This window comes from Camponotus vicinus, unplaced genomic scaffold, assembly GCF_025532165.1.
Source record: "Camponotus vicinus isolate PSW18456_S1 unplaced genomic scaffold, iyCamVici1.0 SCAF_8, whole genome shotgun sequence".
In the NCBI taxonomy this organism is placed as follows: domain Eukaryota; kingdom Metazoa; phylum Arthropoda; class Insecta; order Hymenoptera; family Formicidae; genus Camponotus; species Camponotus vicinus.
The window spans coordinates 18506478-18530663 of NW_028141980.1; the positions used below are offsets into that span (position 1 = coordinate 18506478).

The window sequence follows — 24186 nt, forward strand, 5'->3', positions numbered from 1 at the left end:
ATGATATAATTCTAATGAAATTTGAAAGACACATCATACGACTTGTATTTGCGAGATTTATAAATCGTTCTAAATTTCATTTTCTTATAAGGAAATTTCAGATTTCATATTTTTTCCAAAGCATTATTTAAATAAAAGTGATTCTTATATATATAAAGGAAAGATATATATAATGAAAGAAAATTATAATTTTTATAATTGAATTTTTGCTTCAACTTGAAAAAAACAGAAATAATCGCAATGATTGATATCGCTCTTTATTTGATTTATTCAAATCTAATTTTTCTGAAATATAAGATATACACAAACAATTTATTTATAATAAATAAGTTTCGAAAACTATTCATTTTGAATGATGCATGGATTAATTTTTGAGAATATTTCCCTTTTGTGCATTTTTTGAACTTTATAAATACTCATTTCTTTCAATGCATTTATATTTCCATTATATTTATTTATTACGGGAAAATAATACACGTGCGCGCATAGCAACGCGATTGAAATTTCGCGCCACGATTTCGCGGAGCGAATCGCCGAGTCGGGTATCTTCGGCCGTTTCCGCCAGAGTTCGCCCCGTTTCCGCCAGAGTTCGCCCCGTCTCGCCGTCCGACCATCTCGCCATCTCGGTCGTCAGTTGTTCACGGGCTTCTCTAGTGTGTGGACGTGCGTGAGTGGCGAGTGTTCGGCGTGTTTCCTGTCGCCTACGGAGGTCGCGGTTTCGCTAACGAACGCCCTACCGTAGCTTCCATATTCAATGTGTATGGCGATTCAGGTGAGTGGCCGCATACAGGGTACACACGGTTTTAGCGGGGGCCGAGGCGCGAGAGGCGTGCTCATGCGTGTGTGAACGAAAAAAGTCGATGGTCGCGCTTATGGTCGAGATATGTCGCTCAGCTCGCTCGCTCGCTCTGCGCGTGTGTGCGTGCGCTTCATGGACGTGCACGGCGTGGCGCGGCCGACGAACTTTGGCGTCTCGTCTCCGCCGCCGCCACCGCCGTCACCGCCGTCTCTCATCACTATCACCACCATCGGGAGCGATCTCGATACTCCCTCGCTTTCGAGGCGATTTCGCCGCAAGTGGACGACGATGGCCCCTCGACGATCGCACAGTCGCCACAAGTATTCCCCAAGTAACTCTCGATCGCGTCCCCGAACGACACCACCTTTCTAGCTTTGCGAACGAGAGATCTCGGCACGAGGGCTATTTGCAAAGCAAATTTTTATCCAATTTGGTAGATCTCGATTTTTCAGATTTTTGTTACTTTTATTTAATTTTACCTCCACGTGTACGTGTCTTTAAAAAAATAACTTTTAAATTAAAAAATTAATCTTAAGAGATAAACTTTACGAGAAAATTTAGCTTGTTCTATTATTAATTAACGAGATGTTTTGTATAAGTATAATTTATATTTATAGAAGATAACTTTGCGTTAATTAATATAGATATTAACGTTAATTAATATAGATATTAACGTTAATTAATATAGATATTAACGTTAAAAATTTTATCAAATTTAAATAATCGTTTTAAAGTTTCCACGTATTAAATGAATAATTAATTCCCATGAAATTGAATAATTAAAACTAACAGCGCTAACCTTATTTAAAAATATTTTAGGATTTATTTCGTGTACCTACTGATTCGTAAATCGACTTTATCTGGCCGCTGAGTAAGGCCCTTATTCATCCGTTATCATTACTATTTTCGGAAAGTAAAGAGACTTTTAAATCGCGATGATAAGTATACACTTTGAGTTGCGATCAACGTATGTATTTAATACATACTTTAGTCAACACGAGTCAACTTGTTTGTTGTTGATGTAGCATGTATCTATTTCGTTTAGGTACATTTATCGAATACAGAGCAAGATAAAATCTTGAGTCAATACCATGCATGATAGCCATGAAGTTTCAAATCAAACACATTGTGTCACATTGAGGTTTTCGATGCGACCGACTCAACGAGAAAAAATTTTATCGTTTTATCCGCGGCCTCAGATTTAAATTTTAATTCGCGTCATTCTTGAATCACAGAATTAACTCGTCCAATCACGATTGCGATTGTGATTCAACGCGTAACAATGTTAACGGATCTTTCGCAATGCATCGCGCCTGTTTCCCGATTAGACCACGACCTATCTCGAAAGGAAATGCCAGCTGTCCAAATATGTTGAGGAAGATTAAAGAAATTTTTGGGAGCACTAAGCAAGATTTTGCTTATTCTATTTTTATATTTTATAAGTCTATAGATAAGATGAAAAGTGGCGCAAATGCCTAAATCAAGCAAAAGATGATTCGACATTATTTATATTTATCAATTAAATTTAATCTTAAAATTCACTAAAATATTTTACAGTATTAATTTTACAATATTATAATTTTAAAATATTTTACATGCATTTTCCTTTGTTTTCACTTCATTAATACTCTAACGAAAAATATTTAAAAAAATCTCAATAATCACTTGCATCAAACTGTTATATAACTTATAACTCGAGTCAAAAAGGGGGAGGGGGAGCTTGATGGATTATGTACCTCGATAAATATGATTTTTTTTTTCTATTCTACTGTGATCCGGTATTTGGATTGGATTCCTCGGAAAAATGGAAAAACGGGGTTGACGTCATCTCTCCGACGGTGCGACGCGTCGCGTCGCCTCGCGTCCCGCTCCGTCCATCCGTCCGTCCGTCCCGTTCCCTCCCCCCCTCCCCCTTCCATCCCGTCCGTCCCTGAAGCGAAGCTTACGAAGAGGCGTGGAACGGGCGAGCACGCGCGTGCACGCTGCGAGCGAGTTGATTATCGTTTGCGAACTTCGGCCATGTTTTATTACTGCGTTTTGCGTCAACCGATCCGATAGGTGCAAATCGTGTAGTCATTATCGGGAACGCCTTATCGACATTCGTGGGCGAGCGCCTTTGATCGTATTCGATTCGGGATCGGTTTTTTTTTTTTCCAACAAAGACACGTCGTTGATAAATGTTTCCTTATTGTTATTTGGTGCGGCACGTTTATTAACAATGGAAAAGGCGGAAACACGTTTGAAGGTTTTCGTAATTATCGATGTGTATCGAGCAGTCTTTTATTTAGATAAGCCTATGTTACTTTTCTGTCGCGATTATAATTTATTGACTTGTTGGCGAAACTAAAATGTTAGAGCAAGAATAATTAATAGACTTGACATTAAATAAGAAAGAATTTTTCATCTCGATCTCGACCCGATTTTTCGTCGGATCTCTCCTAATCGTATAGATAAACTTTGACATTTTTTTGCTCACTGACAATTTGGAGATTTTTAAAGTTCATGTCCTTTCTCGAAATCTTGAAAAACTAATTTCTTTTTCACGTAAGAAATTACATACTACATTAACATTTATATGAGATATTAATGCTTTATGGAAGGTTTAAATTCAATATTCATTTATGTGTATTAGCAAATTTCTATTCCAAATATATTCTTCACCTGCCATTTAACACATTTAAATATGTATTAATGACAATTTAAGGTTCCTGTCCTCTTCTTACAGTTATATTAAATGATGACATCAGAAGCGAGAAATCATGAGATTCTTGCGAAATATATCGGAATAGAAGAGATTTTTTGAATGTCCGATTTTTCAACTGAAGTGAATCTTATAACGATTGATCATTTATTATTAATTCAAGAGAATTGTCAATATATTTTATTAATTTATATTATTAAATATAAATAATTACAAATTTTATTTTGATATTCAAGAATAAAGTTCATAGATTTATTCTTGAATAGCTGAATCTTTTGCATTTTTTATTTTTCCTTGTTTTCAACTTTTAATATATATACTTTATATATGTATAAATATATAATATATATATTTTATATATTTATATATATTTTTATATGTATATTTATTATATATATATTTAATATATATATTTATTATATATATTTTTATATATTTATATATTATATTATATATATAATATTTATATTTATATATATTTTTATATCATACACTAGTGCAGAAAGTTCAACTGGAAAGAATAAACCTCGTATGATTTCTCGTTTCTAACGTCGTAATTCAATATAGCTGCCGTGAAGAAACGGAAACCTTATTAATGTTATATTCTCGTATTCTCTCTTTTTTTTTCTTTACTAGAATATTACAAATGTCATGGGAGCGTCCCGTTTGCCCACGACTACTTATGACTAATGCTTAACATTTTTCATTAGATTCAACAAACAAGGCGTTCTGTGGGCAGTCGGGGCGAAGAAGCACCTGTCATTTAGACATTTAAAAATTGTTTCGGAGAAAGTATGTTGAAACAGACATTAGTGTATGTCGCGCATTAAGTGTGCATTATTTATGCGCGTATAGTTGATGTTTACTACGCAGACTTTCGTATAAATGTTCACTTTATCGCCTAGAATATTGTTGCCGACGATATAGATAGCATTCGGAGAACTCTAAGGCTCAGGCTTTTCCGAATAAAAAGGATCGTTATCTTCCAGTCATCTCGTCTTACGTGACCACGTGCGCGCCTAGTTTGCGTAGGTCATCGAATTACGCTCGATCATATTTCAACTGTGTAATACATATTAAATTTGATCGTGACTCGTGAAATCGTTATAACTCGCTTATAGTTTGGAAGTGAATTGGATTTCAATATCGAGCGATCTTATCGAAAGAGACCCCCCTTCTAACAATAAGATAGCTTTTCATCGAAGTTGGCGATAACATCTGTATCTCGATTTCACTTTTATGACGATTTCTTTTTACTTTGTTGAACATGAATTCCAGAATTCCGACGATCGATCGATAGAATTGATTGATTGTTCTACGAGTGTTTTCCAAATATTCCCCCCTCCTCTCCCTTCGTTCCCAATCAAAGTCCATTCTTCTTTGTTCGATACATGCGTGCGCATTATCGTGTATATAAGTGTACACGTTTTACAATCGGTATTCAAGTGTGTGTATCCCTCGCACGCTAACTCAATCAACCTATAGTTGACTTGTCAATTATCGATAAATTTTTAAACGTTTAAATATAACTGGAATTAAAATATTAACTTTCGATGATCCCTGCAATACATTTTTACATGTCAAAAATTTGCGTAAGATTCTCAACTTTATTGCATCTATCGTTGTGAATAATTATGATAATGCGCGATTGACATTCCTAATTTTTTTTTTTGTCAAATATAATTCCCATTCAATCTTACATTATTATGTGTATATTTATATATTTGACAAATAGGTTTTTGAAAAAAACCAGTCGCGTAAAATTTATACACCTTAAAGTTGCAGTAAACAGCAACGACGATTCATAAAGTCAAATCTAATGTTCCATTTCCTGTTAAGTAAATTACCCTACATTATATAACTGAACATTGTGGTATAGGAAGAGCTAGGAGTGGCGGAAATGACATTGCGCGTAACATTATTATTGCGAGAATATATATGTACATCCGCACTAATTAATGTCTCTTATATCACGTATGCTTTATATATTATTGAATAAAATAAAGATAAACACAAAGAGAGGAATTATACAAGATATTTCTTAATAAGTACGAAAAATTTTAGATGATTTTTTGTCGAAAATTAAGGGAGGTTTTTCATGTAAACATTAAAAAGTTGTAATAAAAAATTGAATAGGAGTTGCTAGTTTCATCCCCTTATAACAATACGGGAGGCTAAAAAAATATTAATAAATAACCTCTTTACTAGTAGAAAATATCCAGCTAATTTCATTTCTCGAACTGGCTTTCCAAATTTGAGAAAAAAATAAAAACCTAATTTTTACCTCCATTTTTGGAGGAGTGTAATAAATAAATCTCTCCACAGGGAGGGATGTAGGAGTATATGTTTATATAAAAAACCCCCCTTAATTTTCGACAAGGAATCATCTCCTAAAATTTTTCACGCTTATTAAGAAACACCCTGTATATTATTCAAAATCAAAAAATGAAAACGTATCGTACAAGAAGTCCATTAATCTTTCGATTAAGGATCTATAGTATTTTGTTGCATTTGGCGCTACAGATATTGATCGAGAAAGGAGGTCGAAAGGTCCATTAGCGTTTGGTCTGAACCGGATACAGAAGCACGCGCGCGGAGTCAAACGCGCACTCGAGTAATTTCACGACGAAGGAGCGGTATTAGTAGCCAGCAAGCTAGCTCTTTTCTGCCGGTGTCGTCTTTTCAGAGGCCTTCGGCAACCCCTCGGTCGCGACCAAGGCGTTTCACCGCGAGATTATTCCGAGACGTTCCTCTTTCTTGTCGCCGCGCTACTGCCGTCTCGCCACGTGTTGGATAAAGTTACTATCTCGACTAGACCGGTTGCGAGCGATACGTATGCCTCGAGGTAAAGAACGTTTCAATAAGACGATGAAGCGCAGGGCCGTAAATACGCCATCGAAATATATGTTAAATGAGAGATAGAGACGAGCAATATTTCATATTAAAGCTGTAAGGTTTCAAATATTTCTTAGTTTTTTTTCAGTTTTTTTCCAATCGAAAAAGGGCGAATCCTATTGAAAGGGCGAATATTTTCTTTATGAACTAAAAAACGATAAAAAACTACAAATTCTTTTTAATATTAAAATGTTGAATAAATATAGATGAATGAAGCAAATATAATTTTCCTATAATACATGAGAGCAAAGCCAAAAATTCTTTCGAATCATAAATTATAAGCAACTCTTTGTTCTTTTGTATATCTGCAAACGTAATATGATGCTCTCGGCAAAATATGTCTACCATATTTCTACCATATGTCTACCATATTTTTCTTTCTTTCAAGAGTAGTAAAACTTTCTCCTAAATGTGTTTTACCAATAGTTTCCAATTATTTCCTTTTTTCCAGGTATCTCTTCTCCGAACAAAAGCTTATCTCCAGATTTTCGAAATCTGACTCACTTTTCCTTGTTGCAACAGGTTTTCGTCAGTGTAGCAATCATGAATGTCTTAAATTATATTATTATTCGTATAAAATTATAGACTAGTATTAATATATTTTTTTTTCTTTTCGTTCTTCTTGACATTAGATTGCGTCACGCACGTGCGTAATAAAAGTTGTAAATTTTCAATGTGAAATATCTCGTTTTAATTTTATACTCGAGCCGGATCACACTGAGAGAGATTTTATCTACTTGAAATTTTATTTCTATGTTTGTTCAACTTTTTGATATTACAGAGGATTTGCAATTTGTTGCAATTTTTTATTTCCTGGAAAAGAGGAATATTTGCGCTTTTAATATCCTTTTCAGTTGAAAAAAAAATGAATTTCAGTTGGAAAAAAAAATCTTCTAATATTTATCGAAAACATTTACGCGCGAATTATCCCTGAACTGGTGAGATATTACAAGAGTCACATTTTATCTTCAAAGAACGTGCTGGCTCAAGTGGCCCTCTCGTCTCGACGGTTCGTTGCTCTCTTCAACGCACTGAAAGAGAATCGTTCGTCATCTTGAAGCATCCCTTGTTCTCACAAAATTACCTATTTTGTTTTACGTTGCACTTAAATTCGAATTTTACACCTAAAGGCGGAAAATTGTAATAAAAGAAAAGAAATTATAGCTCGAAGAATTTTTTTCTGAAAATTATTTCCTCTATTTTTAAAATAAAGATGTGCATATGTTGATCGAATGTAATTGTCACGCATCGACACAAGCCTCGGTGTATTGATACAAATGAACACACCCATCTATGCCATTGTGAAATGAATTTATATAACATTGTGTTACGCACTTGCAGGCGGGCGATAGGGAGCTTCTTACCGAGCTCGGATTAAATTGCCCTCGGCACACGAATGCACCACGATATACATGTATGTCTCCTCACCCCTCACTCGTCTCGCAATACGAGACAAAACACACACTCGAAGAGAAAAACAAAGAACGTTGTCGTCGAAAATAGACCACCATCGTCGAGTAATTTTTATAGAAAGCTGTCTGGCGATCAATGCCGCGTTTTTATCCGCGTGTAAATTTGCGGCTTCGAATCGCATACTTATCGGGAAAATTTATAATAATTATACTAATTATGATAATTGATCGGTTATTTTGTAAAGCGTAATTGAACATTAATGCCAGCTTTTTGCTTCATAAGTGGAAAATGTATCATTAACGTATTTGCTTTGAACGATCATCATCAAGCACAGCGAATCGAAATTTTCGCGATTCAGCCAATTGTAATTAAAATATAATCTCGAAAGAGGGCTTCTAATATCATAAGAAAAATTGCAAAACGAAGTTTGGATATAGCTTCCGACAATAAATGGCCAGACGAAGCTGCATCGCGCGAATGACGTCTGTCGGTCGTCTGCTTAAAAATAGTATCACGCAAGGGAGATGCGAGAGTTTTTAAGTGGATCGAATGTCTCGAGCCGGTTTCCAAAGGACGATGAATGTTACGTGCTCGCTATATACGTAGTCGCAGGATAGGGATAGGCATCGCACGGTAGAGAGAAAAAAAAAGAAAGAAATGAAAGATATTCGACGCCCAGACGAGACGCTAGGGTGGACGACCGATGTCACTGACCTTGGATAACGATCGCTAATGTCTATGGGGCCGCTGCCGCCGGTGGGGCCAGCTGTCATTTTAGAAGAGGAACTGCACACGCACACATTTCCATCCACGTAACTCGACGTACACAAAGAAAGAGGAATTTTTCCATTCTTTTAACTTCTCGATACTTCTACCTTCATTCTTTGCACAGGACATGGTTGGTTAATTCTACGCATTTTATTACACATATGTTTATTTTTTAATTTTTAATAATATTGAAAATTAAAAAAAATTGTCTAGAAATATCGAAGTGTCGAAAATTTGACGAGCACGATACGTAAATTTCGTAAAACATGATTTCGTATTATTAACGATAGCGATTAGCGATCCTTCCAGTGTGATCTCTTATCATCCTTTGCCTAGTAACCTACTGACCTACTTGAAATATCGATTTTAACGTGCACCTGAGACCGCTCGTGCCACGACCGCTTTCATTATCCGCGCCGCGCCTTTCGCAGCTAGTAAAAGTGCGTCTGCATAAGCCAGAAGACCACTCCGCAAATATATACTCCTTTATGGAATTAAATTTAAGTTGAAATTGTTTATCGATTTTTTTATTTGTAATAACATGGCATAGAATATAAGCTGCAACGCAGTATTCTTACAACGAATTCGCGACAATTCTTATCGCTATCGGCATAAATTGAATAGCCTCCGTACTTGTGTATCTATCCATTAAACAGGCTTTATTATGTTGAACTAGGCTAGTCATTATCGAATCGAACCTTGAATCGCGAGCGTTAAAAATCGAAATTTTATTGTAGCATTAAAAGATGTGGTAAGCCAGCCTGGACTAACATAAGCGAACAAATATAAACGATCATCAAAGAATATCAGAAGCTTTGTTTAATCAATAAGCAATATTATTCGCCGGTATTACACTTACGATGAAATTTAAATATGCAGGAGATCCCAGAAGATCTCATTGAAGATTTAGCAGAGATTTGCGACCCGAAGCTTAATTTAATAATATAGATCTGCAAGTTACGATATTGCCCAAAATAATATGCAAAATGTTCGTTTTTATATTTTGTAAAGTTATCGTATACATGTATTATTTATTTCCGGATCTGTTTTTAACGAAAGATTGCTTTTGGTATAATGAAAAAAATTTAATCTAAGGAAAATATTTGTACACTGAGAAAAAATCTAGTTGTATTAATTAGAAAGCTGGCAAATTCAACCAGTCTGTTGGAAAATGGATGATCAAAATTCCTTTAGGAATTACCAGATGAATATGATTAATTTCTTCCTGTTAAATTTACCAAATTTTTTCAGTAATAATACTAAATTTACAAAAAATGGCATTAATATAACAAAAAGTTTTATAGATCCAATTAGAAAATACTAACCAAATCCTTATAAAGTCTATTAAACGTTCTAGTTATAGAAAATCAAATCTTATCATAATAACTAGAAATTCTGCTTGGTTTAACCAAAATGCTTTCTATCAGATGTCTTGTTGGTACAATCAAGCAATTTTTCTCAGTGTACCGAACATAATACCGTTATGAACGTTGCCTAATAATGTGCGGTTCGTCGCCCCACGGTTCGTTCAATCCCACCCCATTCCCTGTCTGGGAAAGTCTGGATAGCAGGGATGTAGAGAACGAAGAAAGGGCGAATATCAAGGGTGATATAAACATATAATGTATAACATATGGGAATATACTTTGGAGCACAGTATGCAATATATATCACTGCGTCCAAAGTCGTCCCTGCTGTTATGCATTTTATAATAATTGAGAATTAAGAGCTCCCTTTAATCTATACATACAAATTAAAAAGAGCCCTGAATCTCTCGTTTCTGATTCACAACATATGTAATGATCGCTCGCTATATTTGTTATATATATATGCTTTACTCTCACATGAAAATGTAACGGTAGTGACATCACAATTTGACGTCATAACGCCTCCTACTAGCTGTATCCGCCGTATTGATTTTCAGTGACGTCACTGAAAGTACATTTGCAGATACTTTTTTCAAAATTTATTTTATTCCTTAATTAAATGTTATCATTTATTTATTCCTTAATTAAATGTTATCATTTATTTATTCCTTAATTAAATGTCATTCTATTTACTTCAAGATTCTTTAATAATATGTGTGCATATATGTGTACGTCGCGACGTATTATCTGCTTCATATCGTGCACTCGATAATTTTTCGCTTCTTAGAAAATGTTTCCACGTACTTAAAGAATAGGTAGTTTTATCGAGCTACTATATCGGGATACAAAATAAAAACTTGATATTGACAGCGCTGTAATGAATCACGTCGAGAATATCTTTCGAATTTTCTTCGTACATGCACTTAGTTTGAAGCCTGCGATTCTTCAGCGAATTGCGTTGAAATCTACAAGTCATGCGAAATATACAGGGTGTCCCATTTTAAATAATACGCTCAAATATCTCCGGAACGGTGCGTTAAATAAAAAAATGTTTCAAACAAAAGTTGTATGGCTTGAAGGGGGCCATCAGATGGTGGCAATGATTTGACCTTGGAGAGTCATTTGAAGGTCACGTGAAGGTCATCTTCAATTTTTTAAATGAAACTGTCTACTTTTTATTGCATATTCTTGTAGCTTATCTCGAGAGCTTTCCAAAACACTATAATTAAGTTAGTTTTTATCAAGTACTTTCCGAGTTATGAGGTTTGAAATAATTTCTCAATTTTACATAAACCATAAAATATCTAGTAAAATATTCATTTTTCGATTATCTTACCTTAATACTTTTATGCACAAAATAATGAGAGGAATCAATTGGTGTAAAGAAGAAACATAGTTGTTTTTAAGAAAAAATATGTATTTGCAATTAACAATTACATTTTTTTTTTTAAAACAACTATGTTTTTTCTTTACACCAATTGAATCCTCACATTATTTTGTGCATAAAAGTATTAAGATAAGATAATCGAAAAATAAATATTTTACAAGATATTTTACGGTTTATGTAAAATTAAGAAATGATTTCAAGCCTCATAACTCGGAAAGTACTTAATGAAAACTAACTTAATTATAGTGTTTTGGAAAGCTCTCGAGATGAGCTGCAAGAATATGTGCAATAAAAAGTAGGTGGTCTATTTAAACAATTGAAGGTGACCTTCACGTGACCATCAAGTAACTATTCAAGGTCAAATTAATGACACCATCTGATGGCCCCTTTCAAGCCATACACCTTTTGTTTGAAACATTTTTTTATTTAACGCACCGTTTCGGAGATATTTGAGCGTATTATTTAAAATGGGACACTCTGTATATACGTTTCTACGAAACGGCCTAATAATTTATCCAGCTCGACAGGTCCTGATGTCATAGAAGAGATCTCGTTTTCTCGCTATCGTGTTAGCGAAAATGACCGTGAAAGTCTCGCGCTTGTATCGGTCAGTCGGTATTTCTGATAATCGCAGCACAGATACATAAATTATAATAACTATACGCGTAATATGAGAGAGAAGAGGAGAATTTGAACATATGTTAATACCAAGATATCGATTTTACGCGCATAAGAGAATATAATAAAAAACTCATGCAAGCTTATGCAATAGCACGCAATGCTATTGCACAAACTTATACATGGAATTATCATCGCTCATTTCTCACTCTCGTGACCATCATTTTATTAATCATTATTAATCGATACGCGCGAGAGAAATCGCGTCGTATCGTTTCGCTCGATTGCGGCGGTTTGTTGCCTCTTTGATTTTAGATTAAAGATTAGAAAACCCGGCATGCTTATTCACGGATATCGCACGACAGCGATTGCAGAGAGATCTGTCAATTAAGGCGGCGCCAGCCTGGAAATCAGAGCGAGCGCGAGTCGCGCCAAATCTCAATCTCGATCGCGATAATTCCCCGCGCTAGATAAAAATTCCCACGATCCGCGAAAAAACTGGGGATAGATAATGTTTGCGTAAGATAATGTTTATCTGAAATTTTCTCATGAAATAGTCATACGCCGCAAAAGACGAGGGAACGCCGCTAGAGATGCGAAGACGCAAGAGTAGGATGGTATTGCGTACGTGAAACATGCGTGCGCGTGTATATATGTGTGTACGTATGTGATTTGGCGTGGGAGGGGGAGGGGGGGGAGGGAGGAGGTCAGATGACGAGAGTCGCTCGCTCGGTGACGGGAAGGGTGGAAGTTGTCTCGACGCCGTGCTATTTTCATCGCCACGCTGTGGCTGGCCCAGATTCGACACAGCCGTCGTCGCCTCACGATATCATCCTCGCACCGGGGCCTCACACCCGCGCTTATCTCGAGTGGAAACCCGAGGGGATCTTCTTCGCGAGTTGCGGGGACAAGATTTTTTCTACGACGACGATCCACGTTAGACATTCGCCGGAAGTCTAGATGGAAATTGACCGTAATTAACGAGCTTTCGCAATTAGCGATACGAGGAACAATCGTGGCACTTGTAAAGCAACACGCGCGCTTATCAAGATTGTGTTTAAAGCGCGCGGATATCGATGCGGACGGAGGAATATGGACGATTCTCTCGGTGCGAGCTAACAAGTGGATTTTAGGTGATTTCGCAAAAGAGCAACGTTAAAATGTGACTTTTTCTGCTGGTGTGGTGCGGTGATTTCGTCACGTTGCTACCAATTTCTGATCGCGTGACGATATTTTTTGCTTCGCATTTAGATTATAATTATCTCGGAGAACGCTTTCGTGACCTCGCGGATTTTTTCTCGTCAGATAGAAGGTAAAGTGAATCAGTTTGCTGTGAAGAAATATCGAATGCCGCATAATCGCTTTTTGATATTTAAACAATATTAAAAAAATTACATTATCACTAAAAAAATATATAAGATGTAGCTACACCGTAAAAAATTGTGCGTCCATATGTTCAAAATTATGTGCGTCCAAAATTTTCTTGTGTTACCACGTTTTATTAATATTTCAATGTAAAATTAACATGCAACCTATGTTATTATTTTTATAACGTTTTCATGTGTTACATTTATGTCAACTTCATAACTTAACACTTTGTATATGTCTCTTAGAAATGGAATATTATTTTGAGTATTTCTAACATAATCATTTTAAACAATCAACATGTCTCAAAGTCAGTTTAACATTCTAAGAAAAGTTAGTGATTCTTCAAATAATCTTGAACTTTGACATCCAAAAATAATCAAATTTACTCAAATCAAATGTTTCTATTACAAATAATTTAAGTCAAAATAATTACTATTACATGTTAATGTCCTCAATATTTCTTACGAGTTATTGTAACTATTTTTTCATGTAACTTTTAATTAATTTCTATGTTATTTTTACACTTAAAGTCACAATAACAAAAATAAATGTAAAGAATTGTGTCAATTATTTAACATTTTTAGTTTGTCAATAAGTAACGACGAATGAGTTATTTTAACTTAAAATTTAGAGTGGACTTTCTGGGACACGTGAAAAATGTTAAAATTAACATTTTATTTTTTACTGTGTAATCCGCTTGTTTATAACAAAGTTAATATTTGTTATTTAATTTTTTTTATTCATCTAAATAAATTTTAAGCGACCGTGTTTACTTGCATGCCTCTATCTATGCGTGCAAAGCCTTTTAGCCTAGTGATTTAAAAAAATCCATTCTTTGCTGCGGATTTCTTCTCGCGTGGAAACAGCAGAGTCACATGCATATTATCGATGCTCAAAAATTCGCGCAGTAAACATGACGTCGGCTCAGCTGTCGAACGTAACGATACGTTTATAGAATGAAGGCTGATGATGGAACCGCCGAATTTCTCACATTCTTTCGAAATAAATATAATTATACACATGTGATGTAAATGTGCAAAAGTAGCGTGCTATATCATTCGGATGAAAATTGGCACTGTTCGTCGAAGAAGAAAGAGGAGACATCGTGTCGATATGACATATATTTATTTTCGAGAATCGTGAAGGACACGCAAGTACAAGTAATAGTAAGATAAAAAAATTAGATTCGATGTCGCGAGTCCATTTTCAAGGACCCCTCACGCGTTCGATATTTCGATTATATTTTCTCGATAAAAAACCAGCGCGATATTTCAGCCATTCCAGCTATTTTATTTTCGAGGCGATCCACGACTTTTGTTTTTCTCAGGTATCACGCGTGGACTCATAAATTCCTTCGTGGCTATTATGCAACGCGTTGCGGTGGAACATTATTCTTACGAGATGTAAATTGATACTTGCTGATTGATGCATATCCCGCGCGCGTGTCGCGGCTATCAATTTCCAGCCTTATTTCCATCATTCGTATGTGTTTAAGTCAAATGATCCGACTTGCTAATAAATAATAGAGGCCGAAAAAAGCGCCGATTGTTGCAAACTTTCCTTCGACAATCGCCTTCAGACGCGCAGATAAATTATTATATGGCACTCGACATCCATATTACATGTATGTACATAATATATCCGCATGACTCCTGACCCGCGCGATTTCTCTCTCGCATACGTTGTAGCTGTGCACACATGTACGTATCGTCTGCAAATATTTTACATTGACATTCAATCGGATGATAAACAGAGTCTTAGCTTCAACGCGTGTACATTTGCTCCTGTTGAAAATTTCCGTTACGTTCTATTAATAGACGAATGATTGGTGCGAGCGATTTTTGTCGTCTTGTTCCACGCGAAGAGATCCGTTCCTCAATGTCCCCGACGTACCCACAACGTAAATAGAATTTTGTTTACCATGGGAACCCACGCGTCATCGGTCTTATGACACTCCGACGATTCCGATGATGGATGTCTTAAATATCAATTCCGATCACGCGAATTTCCTGCGCGGCACCGATCCTCTCAACGTTATTAGAACGTTACTTGCGTTGCGATCTTGCAAATTATAGCACGAGAGATATTCCACACGTGCAAAACTCCAACAGGATTGCGGTAATATTTCAATTGAGGTCGGTCTCGCTTTTTATGTACGTATAAAAGTTTTACACACCCACGGGGTGTGTAAAAGCGCACGTGTGCGTAAATTATATGGCATATATAATTTAAATAATGCATACAAAATAAGGATGTAACGAGGGTCATTAACAGGAATGGAGAAGTAATTGATTGCATTTAATTTTAATCGCGTATTTTTTTTTATTAATACTAATCGATATTTGGTCATCATTATTTATAGGAAACATTACAAAACAAATTAGGCTAATACAGGTATTTTTTTTTTCATTTTTCTTCTTTTTTCTTTTTTTTTCTTTTTCATCTCATCACATTTAACCAATAAAATTAGAAATATTTCCTCTTCCCTATATTGTATGTTTTCACAATATCATATTAGTACAAATATTTTGCATCTAACATTAGCGTGATATTACATTGCAATCTTTTGGAAAAGATATTTAACAACGTTGTTCTGTGCAACAATAATAATAATTGCAGTAATATTGCGTAAGATAATCGCAATTTTCCAGCGAAATATTTCTGCAATCCTGTGCATCTGTTGCAAAAGCATCGAGGCTAAACTACGTTTTCGAGGACGAAGAAGAATATTTGAATACGTATTCGCGCGTTGTTACTATGTAAGCAAATCACAGGCGGTTTTTTTTGTAACGCGGATATGCGTGTGATACATCACGACGACGTCGCGTGTACATGTGACAAAAGTTTGCAAAAAAACGCGATAATTTGATTTGCAAAATTGCTTTCGGCAACATCTCGATATTTCCTCGCCGAATCAAACGAAGCGAAAAAAAATCTTGCGTCTATTTTTCAATCTAGAGTTCTTATCATGATTCTTTATATTATTTTATTATTATTATTTTATTATTATTTATATTATATTATTTTCTTTTCTTTTATAGAAGAGGACAGGGAAAATATTTCCAGACAAAATAAAATACTATTATTATTTCCTGCGCAGATTAATACAAACATATGTATTTAGATTTATACTTTTTTTTTCTTTTTTTCTAAAACATTCAAAATAGAATTGAAATCGAATCCAAAGGAATCTTCAAAAGATTGTAAAAAACACACGTGTGTTTGAGTTTCTGTATGTTTCCTAACAAGAGAGTCTATATGGTTACGGTCTAAATAAGCTTATCAAATAAGTGAGATCTCGTTTGTAAATATTGTAATATTTTCTGGCTTTACTTTATGATAGTGAGTCATCCTCATTTCTCGAACGAATAAAATTTCGAAAAGCCTTACTTGATCATCTGTCCGACATCTGGCAGCTCTTGCCGATAATTGTTTTCTCTCATCCTCTCTCATTTGCTCTTATTGTCTCGCTCTCGTCGAACTAGAGTGGAAAGATTTATGAGGTAATTTTCGGAAGGTAAAAATTCATTGTTTTATGACGAGAGATAACGAGATTTCTACGGATGACAATTATATCACGAGCACGTTTACATAAAACAAAGAAATATTGTACACTTAACGGTAATCCTTTTATCCTTGATCTCCATCAAATTGATCAAGTTAGTAATCGAGCATCCGCGTATCTGTGTATTATTTCATGGTAATATTAAATTGGAATTTCCGCAATTTCTCATTATAAAATATGAAATCATACGTTTCTAAGAAATTTTATATCGAAATTGAAAATTGTAATAGCTATTCAATATGTCAGGGCAATCTCTTCCCAAACAAAGCTCTTGTAGCTTACCTCGAGAGCTTTTCAAAACACTATAATATTTTTTCATCGAGTACTTTTCGAGTTATGAAGCTTGAAATAATTTCTTAATTTTTACATAAACCATAAAATATCTAGTAAAATATTCATTTTTCATATGTAATTTGCAATTAACAATTACATTTTTTTTTTTCGAAACAATTATGTGTTTTCTTTACACCAATTAATTCCTCTCCTTATTTTGTACATAAAAGTATTAAGGTAAGATAATCGAAAAATGAATATTTTACTAGATATTTTATGGTTTATGTAAAAATTAAGAAATTATTTCAAGCCTCATAACTCGATGAAAAAATATTATAGTGTTTTGAAAAGCTCCCGAGGTAAGATACAAGAACTTTTTTTTTGCATTTATTAAATGACATATCGTGTTGAAGAAATAAAATACAGTCGACGATGATGGTCTGCGGCAACATCATCGTCATAGATTCGACCTTGGCGGCGTTTCACGAAGCTTGCTCTCCTCTCCGTTCAGACTTCATCTGCCAATTATTTCGGTTATTCTCGTGCATGTGGCTGAATGTCGATCGGTCATGCCTCTTTGTGTCAATCAGTTGTAGTTCGCGCATAACGACAGCGTTATGCAAAAGGGGAGCTTTCGCAAATCAATCGCGACGAAAGACCAAGAGGTCAATTTACAATGCTACCAAACGCAAACTTGGCACAGAATAACCGAAGAAATTCCGATCTATGTCGCGCGTATGTGTATGTGTATCTGATGGTGTACTTTCCATCTAAAAATTATTTTGGTATCTCCTCTTTCGCAGGGTGAGCGATATATGTCGTCGACACGTGCGCGTGTGAAATTGCTTCAATTTATTAAGAGACAAAATTAAATTATTTTGACGAACAATTATAATAGTCGAGATAAAAGGGGAGATTAATAAGTGTATATTTTTTAGACACGCGCCAAGTTTTTTTACTCGAAAATTGGCATCAGGCTTAATTTAATTATTATCGTGACGAAAATTTATGCAATTGTCACGCACGAGGACGAAAAGATTAGCGCGATGTTACTTTAAGATTATAATTTTATTTGCAATCAAAACTCTATCATCTTTGATTCTTTTTGTTGCAGTTTCCTGGTGAGTGCATCCTCACATACATGGAGTTTCAGTTGGATAGCGCAGAGTATTGCCAGGCTCAACACAAATAGAGAGACACGCCCCATACTCCCTGACAATTATTAGGTACTCTTAGAAGAAAGAGAAGAAGGGTAGAAACATCGTGGAGGGTGAAAAGGAGGATATTGAAGAAGAAGAATTATCACGCACCGGGGGAGCCAGAAAAATCATCGACTAGTCATCACGCAAGACACATAGAAGAATTTAATAGAAATTATTAATTTACATTAGTAGATGCAAGCATCGTAGAGATACTGAGCGCACCTGGAGCACCCAGTGCCAAATAGGTACGTTAATTTTCAACTGCATAAATGCGGTTTGCCGCATATGGAGATAAACTTGCAACTTGCTATTTATGATTTCAGGTAATCTTCCGCGAATTATAGTCAAAAAGTCTCAAGTAGGAAGGATAAAGCGCATATCAACACCGCCTAATGTAACGTAGCCCTTACACTTTCGGCGAAGTTCGCACCCCGACAACCCTTCCTAACATCTACATGTAAACCCGTGGTTCTGTCCTCTGTAAAAAAATAAGATATTCTATTAGTTAAATGAAAAACAACTCTATAAGACTGACATTTAATGGGCTAAGTTGTCAAATCCAGCCTTTGTCGCTTCGTATAGTGTGGCACACGTATGTGAGAGACTTTGAAAGACAAGTTATATAAGATCTTTAAGAGAGTTAAAAACAATAAAAGGAAGAAGATAAATATTACAATCATCTCTCCAGCTTAAGGAGGAAATGAGCAACATGAGGGTGAAGGATATCAGACCGGCGCCCGCCGAGATTGAATATAAAAACATGAAGTTCCTCATTACTGATCGGCCCAATGATCAAACCATCCATACCTTTATTCAAGTTAGTATGCAAAACTGTCTGTAGAATAATACATTCTCTTATCTCTCAATTTCATTCTCTTAGTTACCTAATGCGAACTGTGTGTTGTATATTTTTTTAATAGGAACTGAAAAAGCATAATGTGAAGGAAGTGGTCAGAGTTTGCGAACCAACGTACAAAGTCGAGGAACTCAAGTCGGAAGGGATCAATGTGATAGATTTGGTATTCGACGATGGTACATTTCCACCAAACGAGGTAAAGAATCTCATCTTTAGACTCTTCATTAGCGAAGAGACAAAATGGAAATATATGTATTTTTTTCTCTATTCATTTTGTCTATTTATAACAATTTCTAGGTAGTGGATGAATGGTTCGAACTGCTAAAAAATCGATTCCGAGAATCACCTGACGCATGTGTGGCGGTACATTGCGTTGCAGGTCTCGGTAGAGCACCGGTTTTGGTTGCAATAGCTCTCATTGAGCTTGGACTCAAGTTTGAAGATGCTGTTGCTCTCATCAGAGAGTGAGTCATTTTGTACTTTATAACAACTCTTGACTTGCTAAGTATTATTTATTTTTACAATTAAATTGTGATTTATGATTCTCTATTGTAGGAAAAGACGAGGTGCTATAAACGCAAAGCAGTTGACTTTTCTTGAAAAGTATCGTCCCAAGTCTCGATTGAAGCTCAAGAATGGACAAAAAAATTCTTGTTGCATCCAATAGATCAAAGAATTTTTCAAAGAAAAAGAGAAGATAGAAAATGGGAAGAAAAGTCACTAATCCACATACCGATTGATATAAATGTATAGGTTTTTACGCCTGAAGACAAGTGGCATATTGTAGCAAATCTGTTCTGAATGGCCTATCAATGGAAATGCAATCGTGATAAATGTCAATAAACTTTGAGGCACTTTTTTCGCACTAATCATCTATTTTAAATTCCTGAGGCAAGTCATTAACATGTGAATATAGCTTTAAATTGTTACTGGTTCCTTTTAATAAATAATAATCCTATACTTATTTTTGATACTTGATTAATATTAAATTAAATAATTAATATCAAATAATGGGACAAAAATTAAGCCTTGAAATAGTAATAACTATCTTTAAAACACTCAAAAATCGACTTCATTATTGTCATTCAGCCTTAGTGATTTCTAAATTATAATTTCTAAATTATAAGTTATTATTCATATGTGTATATAAATTTATTGTATAAAGTATCTTTGTTCTTTTTCTTCATATAAAAAAAATTAGTATAGTATAAACATGTGCACCAAATATAATTTACTTAATTTGGAGAGTGAAAAAAATTAGGAATTATAATTGTAATTATAATGAACATGTGTGCAGTAGTACATTATCAATTTGTTAGCATTTCATCGAGATAACAAGTTATATTGTGTTTTAAAAATATATATAGAAGATATATGTAGAATATTTTTATTATTTATCGGACTTTTATCAGCTGTAATTTAGAGATGTCTACATTGAGTGATTGTAATCATTATTTCAAGATGAAATAATGAGTGTTATAAAAAAAGTAAATAGTTTCTTTACAAAGAAAAATTGTAAAGATCTGTAAAAATATCTGAATCAGAAATTACATTTTTTTAAAACTAAATATATTTAAAAAATGCCTGCCTCATGTGTAAATGTACTGCTTTTTAAAAAGATTTTATATATACATTTTCCACAGTACGATTGGAATAAAAAAGGAGGTGTTTTTATACAATATATTAGTTGCAACTCTGCAAAGTATAAAATTTTAAAATATTAAGCATCAAATTAATCAAAAATAATTTCTGAGATAAATCAGAAAATATTATAGTAAGGAGCATCAATTACAAGACATGATATTACAATATTTGTATATATATATTTTTTTCTCATATATTACAAAATTATAATAATTATAACTAATATTTTAATTAGTAAAATGTTATTAGGCAAAATTGTGATCAATGTTTGACATTACTATTAATATTTTGTACACTTGCCGCACACAAATATTTAATGTGAAACATATGAATTACAGCATTTGAGCTTTGATGCATATTCTGGATCTATAAAAGCAAAAATTTTTAGCTTAAAGGAGAAAAGGGAAACAACACGTATTGCGTTGCATTTCCAATGGCATGCCGAATTGCTGATGGATGTTTTTAACTCTTATTGGACTTGGAATCTGCGTTAACTTGAAAGATGGATAATGAGAAACTAATGTGAAGTAAATCACTTTCCAGAGCTGTATATCACATTTATCGTAGCTCGACGGCAATTTTACCAAAATCTTTGCATATCTAACTTTTAGTTAGAAATAGATTTTTCAATCTGATATGAGCATTTTATCTCATTGTCGTCTTCTATTTTGGTAAAATTGTCGGTGATGCTGTACGCCACACTAAACTGTGTTCAAAGGATAGAAAAAATTCACTCGTAAAATAATAACAAATATAATACTTAGAAACATTTCACGCGCGTCTGCTGATTTCATGTGAATGTACATTGTTTTGTAATCGTTGTTTTATTATGCCGTCTTTGTTTTCTAACCGTCCTGCTTAACAATAAGTCCGTTCCGGAAGTGAAATCTGCACATGACGGTTGTGTAGCAATCGAGTCTGGTTAATGTGTATTGATACATTCAGCCATCCAAGCTTAATTGCTACCGGACGACCTCACTATTGTATTTCAGTACACAACAATTATTGCTTATTGTTACGCGTTCGTTAATCATATGCGTACTTTTTATTTCAATGACAAAATACAATTGACACAATCAATTGATAATCCATTACTTATTCAGTTATCAGACGGACGACAAAAGATAATTTAATTCTTAACGTGTGACAATAGGATACATTCACTACGATCGCAGACTCGGATTGAAATTTGAATCTGGTGCATCTTTTTTTGTAATATTGAAAACTGCAATATTTTTTACCAGAGGATGGGACGAGGGTTATTCATAAAAGCAAATGATCCAATCTTAGATGCAAAAGTATATTACTTTTATATAGTTTAATCCTAGTTCAATTATATAATTAAGATAATTGGGCACATATAAAAATATATTTTTCAAATTAAATTCTTTTCGTAAGACATGTCAATATTTGTGACAAAATAGATATGGTCTTAAAAAAGTTACCAATATGATTTACATCATTTAGCTATTACTTTTGCACATCGATTCACTTCTTCAAGTTGTATAAATAAATTGCTACTATAGCACAAAACATGTTTTTATAAATTCTGTGATATAATTTTTCATGTGCATACAAAAACAGTGTAGAGACTGAGAAGTAGAATAGAATGAGGATTGTTTGAGTTGTGATGCCAAGAATAATGCTCACATTTTTATGTGTAAAAAATCATGGATGTTGCTGTTTTATTTGAAATATTTAATTACAATTTAACATGTGAAAATTATTCCGCTGTGCAATAATGCTTACATATAAATGATACATATATACAAAATATGGGAAGTTTTATTTCTCGAAGAAATGAATCGAACTGTTGCAAAAATCAATATTCGAAAAAACAAATACAATTACATAGTTGAAATAATTCTTTTTTAATAGCTATTTTATGTGAATCCAATTGATCCATTGATATAATAATTTTATGATAAAGACCTCTTGCGTTTAACATGTCTAATGTGAATATTTGAAGCAAGAACAATTTAGATAGGAAAGAAATCCTCTATTTTGAACCGGCATAATAAAATAAGAACAATCACTCCCTATAAATTGATTAAGCAAGAAATAAAAAATAATGAGTTAGCGCAATTTAAATAAAGATTACTATTTAATTTCTAAATGCAATTTCCTCCACCTGTCATTATATACAATTGCCTTCAATGAAATTAAACAAAACAAAATTATTTTAAGTTAAATATTGTAAACAATATTAATAAAATAAAAAAAGAATGAAAGTTGTTTTGTGACGAGAAAGGAAAACAAAACCATTTTAGAATATTTCTCTTATACTCTGATGGTGTACTGTGTAAAAATAAAATTTCTAACTTTATTCTAGCGAAATGATATCTGTCTCTTTCTTGAGCTATTTCTTTCCAAATAAATAAAAATATTTTAAAGGAAGCTAGTAAATAAAAAAATAGAGAAACCGTAGTAGTATATATATATATATATATATATATATATATATATATATATATATATATATATATATATATATATATATATATATATATATATATATATATATATATATATACACATACAGGGTGGCCCATTTTAATCCATCCAGTCGAATATCTCGAAAACCAAGCCCGGGAGAGAAAAATGTTTCAGACAAAAGTTGTTTGGTTTCGAGGGGGCCATAAGATGGTACCATTGGTTTGACCTTGAAGAGTCATTTGAAGGTCACGTGAAGGTCACTTCAATTTTTTTAAATGGAACACCCTATATATTTTTGCACATTCTTGTAGCTTATCTCGAGAACTTTTCAAAACACTATAATTAAGTACCTTTTCGTTAAGTACTTTTTGAGTTATGAGGCTTGAAATAATTTCTTAATTTTACATAAACCGTAAAATATCTTGTAAAATATTCATTTTTCGATTATCTTACCTTAATACTTTTACGTACAAAATAATGAGAGGAATCAATTGGTGTAAAGAAAACACATAGTCGTTTTGAAGAAAAAATATGTAATTTACAATTAACAATTCCATATTTTTTCTTCAAAACAACTATGTGTTTTCTTTACACCAATTGATTCCTCTCATTATTTTGTACATAAAAGTATTAAGGTAAGATAATCGAAAAATGAATATTTTACAAGATATTTTACGGTTTATGTAAAATTAAGAAATTATTTCAAGCCTCATAACTCAAAAAGTACTTAACGAAAAGGTACTTAATTATAGTGTTTTGGAAAGCTCTCGAGATAAGCTACAAGAATGTGCAAAAATATATAGGGTGTTCCATTTAAAAAAATTGAAGTGACCTTCACGTGACCTTCAAATGACTCTTCAAGGTCAAACCAATGGTACCATCTTATGGCCCCCT

General features: G+C 33.9%; 1 protein-coding gene across 3 annotated transcripts; it reads left to right on the forward strand.

Annotated features, from left to right (window-relative positions):
- The first annotated feature begins 620 nt into the window (after positions 1-620).
- LOC145975372 (PRL-1 phosphatase-like) lies at positions 621-23193 on the forward strand. 3 transcript variants are annotated; one of them, XM_083105822.1, is made up of 7 exons: positions 621-772; positions 18269-18601; positions 18680-18948; positions 19045-19173; positions 19277-19408; positions 19510-19676; positions 19768-23193. In XM_083105822.1, exons 4-7 carry the CDS (start codon positions 19057-19059, stop codon positions 19877-19879), a joined length of 528 nt encoding a protein of 175 aa, XP_082961948.1. In that variant the 5' UTR covers positions 621-772; positions 18269-18601; positions 18680-18948; positions 19045-19056; the 3' UTR covers positions 19880-23193. The 3 variants fall into 3 exon arrangements, with proteins under 3 accessions (XP_082961948.1, XP_082961945.1, XP_082961946.1); XM_083105819.1 differs by having other exon boundaries at positions 18680-19173; XM_083105820.1 differs by lacking the exon at positions 621-772 and adding an exon at positions 13089-13260 and having other exon boundaries at positions 18680-19173.
- Positions 23194-24186: the final 993 nt, after the last annotated feature.

Bases quoted from the DNA above. Each gene is read 5' to 3' on its own strand.
- LOC145975372 (XM_083105819.1), top strand. From the start codon at position 19,057: ATGAGCAACATGAGGGTGAAGGATATCAGACCGGCGCCCGCCGAGATT. The intron at 19,174-19,276 runs GTTAGTATGCAA...TTTTTTTAATAG, and splicing joins CCATCCATACCTTTATTCAA to GAACTGAAAAAGCATAATGT. The intron at 19,677-19,767 runs GTGAGTCATTTT...TCTCTATTGTAG, and splicing joins GCTGTTGCTCTCATCAGAGA to GAAAAGACGAGGTGCTATAA.